This window comes from Mixophyes fleayi, chromosome 10 (assembly GCF_038048845.1).
Source record: "Mixophyes fleayi isolate aMixFle1 chromosome 10, aMixFle1.hap1, whole genome shotgun sequence".
Taxonomy (NCBI): domain Eukaryota; kingdom Metazoa; phylum Chordata; class Amphibia; order Anura; family Limnodynastidae; genus Mixophyes; species Mixophyes fleayi.
In genome coordinates, this window is record NC_134411.1 from 3,346,845 (window position 1) to 3,353,031 (window position 6,187).

Below are 6,187 nucleotides of genomic sequence, written 5' to 3' on the forward strand. Positions count from 1 at the left end.
TAAAGCTGCCTATCTTAGACTATCCATGAGTAACATCTCATCTGATACTAAGGTGTGTGAGAACTTGGCATAGCTGAGAACAGTTTAAAGTGTTTGATTTTATGCAGAATTATTAGATTTAACTTTTATATGGTGTCAACATATTATGCAGTGCAGTTCAATGGCAGGGGGCTAGATTCACTAAACTGTGGGTTTGAAAAAGTGGAGATGTTGCCTATAGCAACCAAACCGATTCTAGTTATCAATTATTTATTACATTCTACAAAATGACAGCTAGAATCTGATTGGTTGTTATAGGCAACATTTCCACTTTTTCAAACCCGCAGTTTGGTAAATATACCCCAGGATATTTATTCACATAAGAATAATATAATATTACATAAACGTCAAATATTACGGTTTATGTTAATTCATTTAAGGAGTTACATATATTTTGGAAATACTACAAAATTGTTTTACTCCAAAAAACAGAAAAGATTAGAAAAAAAATACCTGTAGCTGTTTTCTACCCGGACATGTTGCTGCATGAAACGGCTGTTAAATAAATAGTTGGGATTCCAAGCTTAGAGCGTATGATTTACACATGGGATGTGAATCACCACTGGAAGGAAAGTGGGGAGCTGCAGTTCCATGGTAGCAGGGGATACATTGGTTATAACAAGTGTCACTGTTGCTATTGCTGATATTCAGCTAAACCTGCTTCTGGACAATGAACATACTACAATAAAATAGACCATTACTACACTATAAATATATTTGAAATAATAGTGTACTAAATGTCACTAAGATGCTCTGTTATCATATAAAGACACAAGGCCACAGGCTAAGTTATTTGATACTGGATTTAGCCTCCAAGATAACTTCCATTGCCTAATTCTTCAAAGTAGGGAGTATGCTATTTTATATAATATCTTGTACACATTCACACTACTGCCTTATATATCCCACACTGGCCATGACATTGTGGAAGCAAAAGGATTTGGGGGTAGATTTACTAAACCGCAGGTTTGAAAAAGTGGAGATGTTGCCTATAGCAACCAATCAGACTCTAGCTGTCATTTTGTAGAATGTACTAAATAAATGATAAGTAGAATCTGGTTGCTATAGGCAACATCTCCATTTTTTTCAAATCAGCAGTTTAGTAAATCTAGCCTTGATGTCATTTGCAATGTCTCTTTTTTTTTTCCCACTTGGCTTATTTCGCAATGTGGTGGGGAACAGAGCTCTGATATATATGCAGCTATTCAGCAACTGGGAGGCACTGGAGGGCCAGACAGGCAGGGAACTGAGAAACATATTGTTACTGGAATGTGTCAATAATAGTTCACAGCTCTGCATACAAAATATAATGAGGTGTTCATTGTATTTCACTTTTAAATATATTAATATATATTATTTTACGTATATGTAAGTATGTAACCATTAAATAAATGTACTGATCTCATTTTCTCTACCATCTCTTGCTCTACTTACCCCACCTTTTATCTCTTTTACCTGTGAATCATCTTTACTCTTCTATACACTTTCTTTGATCAATTTTTGATCCATCTCTACATTCAGATGGCACCCTCTCTCCTGTCGCTACTTCTGCCCGTCTGTTTTTTCACCACAGGTTTCTTAGCTGTTGCCACTGGAGATTCCACGGAACCACATGATGGCACCAACTTCAACTCTTCCACCACTATTGCCCCATTTTTAGAAAACAGCCAACACACTGCTTCCAAGTACACCAAGGTTTTGCAAAGTCGCCAGAGCACCCCAGAGCGGATACTGTACATCACTAGTGGACCAGAGAGTGATTACTATGAAGATGATGATGATGACAATGAAGAGACAACAGTTATTGTTCCTCCTCCTATTCCAAGCAGCCCCTGCCTGTATGATCGCTGTGAGCATTTGGCGCCCACATGTGAGGAGATTCAAATGAAGGAAGGTGGCAGATGTCTTTGCCCAGGGATAAATGGACCAAAAATTAAACCAGACCCTCCTCGCATTGGGCAGGTTCTCCCTGGTGACAGACAGATGACTGTGAACTGGTGCTCGCCCCTGTCCACTGTGCATAGTTACAGGGTGCTATATGGGGAACCAGAGGGCCCAAAGGTAAAGGGGCCAGTCCTTAATGCTTCTTATCGCTCCTACTCCATTGATAATCTCGTCCCTGATACTCATTACGCAGTGTGTGTGGTGGCAGTTAATGAGGCTGGAGAAAGTCCCGCAGAAGTTGATGAGGCAGAGAGAGGACCAGAGGGCACTATGACAGGTTCCTGCAGGATGTTCCGCACCACTCTCTCCAATGAGTTACACATTTACCTAGGGGTGGGGGTGGGGCTGGCAGCACTGGTCGGGCTGTTGGTTTTTCTGGGCTACTGGCTTTGAGAAGACAGAGGAGCAGGAAAAGGAAGGTAGCTGAAGAGGAACAAATGGGATTACCAAACTACTTCTATAAGGCAGAGAGTGTAAATCAGTTGTGAGAGTGCAGAATTGATGTGGTGTGTTCCCTGGCAGGAGTGTGCATGGAGTACTTATAGGAGTGCAGGATGAGATTCAGAAAAGAAATGCAGTTCTGTATGTGCTTATATTTATTATAATAAAATATATTTTTATACAATACTTTCCCTCCAACTTGTTTTACTAGTGCAACATTGTTTTTTAGATGCTATAACTGTCAAAATGTGATTGTACGGATTTATTTTCCTCTGAGGACAAGTAAGCTGATTCTAATCTCAAACAGGACATAATCACATGCATTAGGCTGGGTACACAGTCAGGGGAGGGCTGGTAAATTTAGCCCAGGGGGACAAGACTCAATTCAGCAGCCTATTAGGAACATTTTATAGAAAAAATAAATGCAGGTGACCAAATCCAGGGTAGTCCACTATGTGACTGGACCAGGGGCCAGATCTCCCCCCCCCCCCGCCACCCAGACCAGCCTGCCCCTGTACACAGTACAGTGTTTTCAGCCAATAACTGGACCAGTCGCCCGATAAACAATTGTTCAGCCCGATATTGCATGACTGTGTACTCTTAGACGGTGAACAATAGTCGCTCCAAAGCCACGACCATAGTTTGTGTTGATAGTTCAGAATAACTATAAATCTCCTTCAGTTATGGAATGACGTCCTTCCATTTCTGCAGTGTGTATGGACTCTCGATCAGGATCTCCATAGAGTCATGACCTTCACCACAGATCGTTAGGATAGATGAAGGAGCGCAGATCTGAGCGTAAATCTTTTAAAGCATATATAGTGTGTACACATGAATCGACATGCTTATTGGGACTTTTTTTTTTGTTTTTTTCAATTGTTAGTAAAATCAGTATAGATAACACATTGGTCGGAAAATTCTGTAGTGTGTACTCAGACTTATTAAGTAGTATATTTGTAAATAAACAACTCCAAAAGATAGCTAGTTCACCAGTTCTATCACTAATCCTACTGATTGTATAGTTTATTCATTAGGAAAAGATTCTGAAGGAGTATTGATTCACTTGAATTCTTTCTCCATTCATCCATGCTCTTCCAAACCAGCCGCTCCATAATGCACTGACTAAGTACACTCTCTGGTTCCATGTGGTGCAGTCTAATAAACTAATATATATATTGCTATCAATTAGATTTAAATCTTGTGAAAAATAAATGATACAATCAGGGCCGCCATCAGGGGGGTACGGGGGGTACTGTTGTACCGGGCCCGGGCTCACCATGGGGCCCGGTACCACAGCGCAATATATACTTACCTGGGGGCTCGCCGCTGGTCTCCGCTACTGTGTCTTCAGCCTGGCTGTCACCGTGACAGCCAGACACCAGGATGCGATTGCAGGGGTGGAGGAATCATTCCCCCTGTGATCATGTGATCTGTCACAGGCAGAGCACACGATCGCAGGGGGAATAAAGACACAGTAGCACAGCAGCGGCGGGCCCCCAGGTAAGTATACGTTGCTGTTGCTCATGGGGGAAGCACTCATCAGGGGGGGCGGGGAATACGGGGGCCCGTACTGGGCATGATTATTTCTGAAGGTGGCCCTGGATACAATCAATGAATATTGTCTCAATCTACTGCTGGGCGGCAGAATAACAATGACAACCACCCCCCCCCCCCCTCCCCAACCCTAATCACCTGTCCATCACCTATCTTGATTTATTGTCTATAATTTGGCCTTGGAAGAGTAGCCTATTTCTATTCTATGATTAAGCATGATTATGAAAATCCCAAAATTATGTTCTACATTTGCAACACATATAATGTGGCCAACTAAAACAGTTAAATGACTAGTAAACAAATATACATGATAAAAAGGCAAACTTTACTCTAGCTCGATGGGTGCAGCTGCAACAATACATCTGCATAGGGCCCCCATTATATTGAAATGAAAAAATGATTTGCCTGAAAGCCATATGAGTTACCCATACTTTCCTTAAGTCCCAAATAAAGTAAAATAGTTAAAAGATCCAGTGTCTTTTTTATTTTTTAACAATTCAAACAAAACAAAGAAAATGAAAATCAAAATAAGCATCACTTATATATATATATATATATATATATATATATATATATATATCAAAGTTGTACATAGTATAATATTGATTATGAAGAGGGTATTGTGAGACAACTTGAGAGCATTTGCGTTCATCCTTCTTGCAGTATAATAGGATATAAAGATTATATAATACACAATGGGCCTGAGTCATTAAGGAGAGCAAAGCATAAAAAATGAGTAACTTTGCACCTGGGCAAAACCATTTTACATTAGAGGGGGTTTACATTAGAGGGGGAGGTACATTTAAAATGTGGACACAGGTTTCTATTTGGAATAGGGCATGTCCTAGATCAACTTTAAATTTCAATGTAACAATAAAGCTATCAAGTATTTTTGTGTGCTACATGAAAAATCAGCCAGTTTTTAACTTACGTGCAAAACAATAAACTAATTTGCACCACCTGCATTGTAACATGGTTTGTCCCGAAGGATATTTACTCTTTTTTTTGCCTTACTTTCCTTAATGACTCAGGCCCAATGTGTATAATATAAAGAACAGAGTATAAATAAAAGAATACTTATTAAACACATTATAATGAGTGCCCGTGTGTTAAATTTATTTAAAAATAATTAAAATCACTTATTCCAACTTGTTTTGTTAGTTTAGGATCATCAGGAGTATAAATGAGAGTAAAATAAGTATTGTCAATTAAAAATTTTGTGTAGAAAACAAAAAGTCGCTGGCCTTGGAAAATGGACATGTGAGGTAGCTCTACCTCTGCAGGACTCCAGTGAAAGAGTCTTCAGTACCGTGGTCTTAATCCATGCTTCCCCACTCTGCTGTAGAGACCATAAGATCATACTTGCCAACTTTAGAGATCACCCCTCCGGGAAATCTCCAGAGTTGGCCGTGTCTTGGGGGCGTGACACCACTAATCGTGTAATTAGGCTCCGCCTCTGCTATGCAATACAATTTTTGGCCTATTATAGAAGGGGCGGGGTCAGTGTGATACTATTAGCCCGCCCCACCCACTTCACCAATGCAGCGTGCAGGATCTGGGAGGTTGCTCTGCTCTCTCGGGAGTCCGGGAGAGGTCCCAAAACTTCAAAAGTCTCCCGGACATTCTGTGAGAGTAGGCAACTATGCATAAGATGGGCAGGCAATTCTTACTGTCAGATGTGTGAGCTGTGGTCAGAAACCTATCTTAGATATATATATATATATATATATATATATATATATATATATATATACACACACACAGGTTCTAGGCACTTGGTTATGAAGTATAAATTGTTTTAATGGTAATTAAAACCAGATTGACAATGTGTTCCGGCCGGAACAAAACAGCATACACTGATATTGTGGATGCACAAACAAACATAAATACATATGCAATATAAAAACAGATGATTCCTGTAGCTCACTGCATAGCTGTAAAGTGCATAAAATAAACAATGAGTATAGCAACAGTGTAGATATTGAAGATGTCCAATGATGTTAATTCAAAACCTATCTTACCTTAGGGCAAGCCCTAACTCCATTGGTCAAAATTTCAATATATTTCTAGTTTCCACAAGGTCTATACTGGTCTACTGTGGGAAACACTAATAAAAATAAAGTTCTAGAAACAAAATAGAAATTATCCAGTGTAGAAAAAAACAACAACACACACACTAATATCTAGTATCTAGAACCTTCGCAAAAGA

At 39.7% G+C, this 6,187-nt stretch overlaps 1 protein-coding gene across 1 annotated transcript; it reads left to right on the forward strand.

The window, feature by feature from the left end:
- The first annotated feature begins 1,057 nt into the window (after window positions 1–1,057).
- Window positions 1,058–2,560, forward strand: LRRN4CL (LRRN4 C-terminal like). Its single transcript, XM_075187412.1, is given in 2 exon segments — window positions 1,058–2,371; window positions 2,374–2,560. Coding segments are annotated over 2 exon segments (909 nt in total). The 5' UTR covers window positions 1,058–1,560; the 3' UTR covers window positions 2,472–2,560.
- The last annotated feature ends 3,627 nt before the right edge of the window (window positions 2,561–6,187 follow it).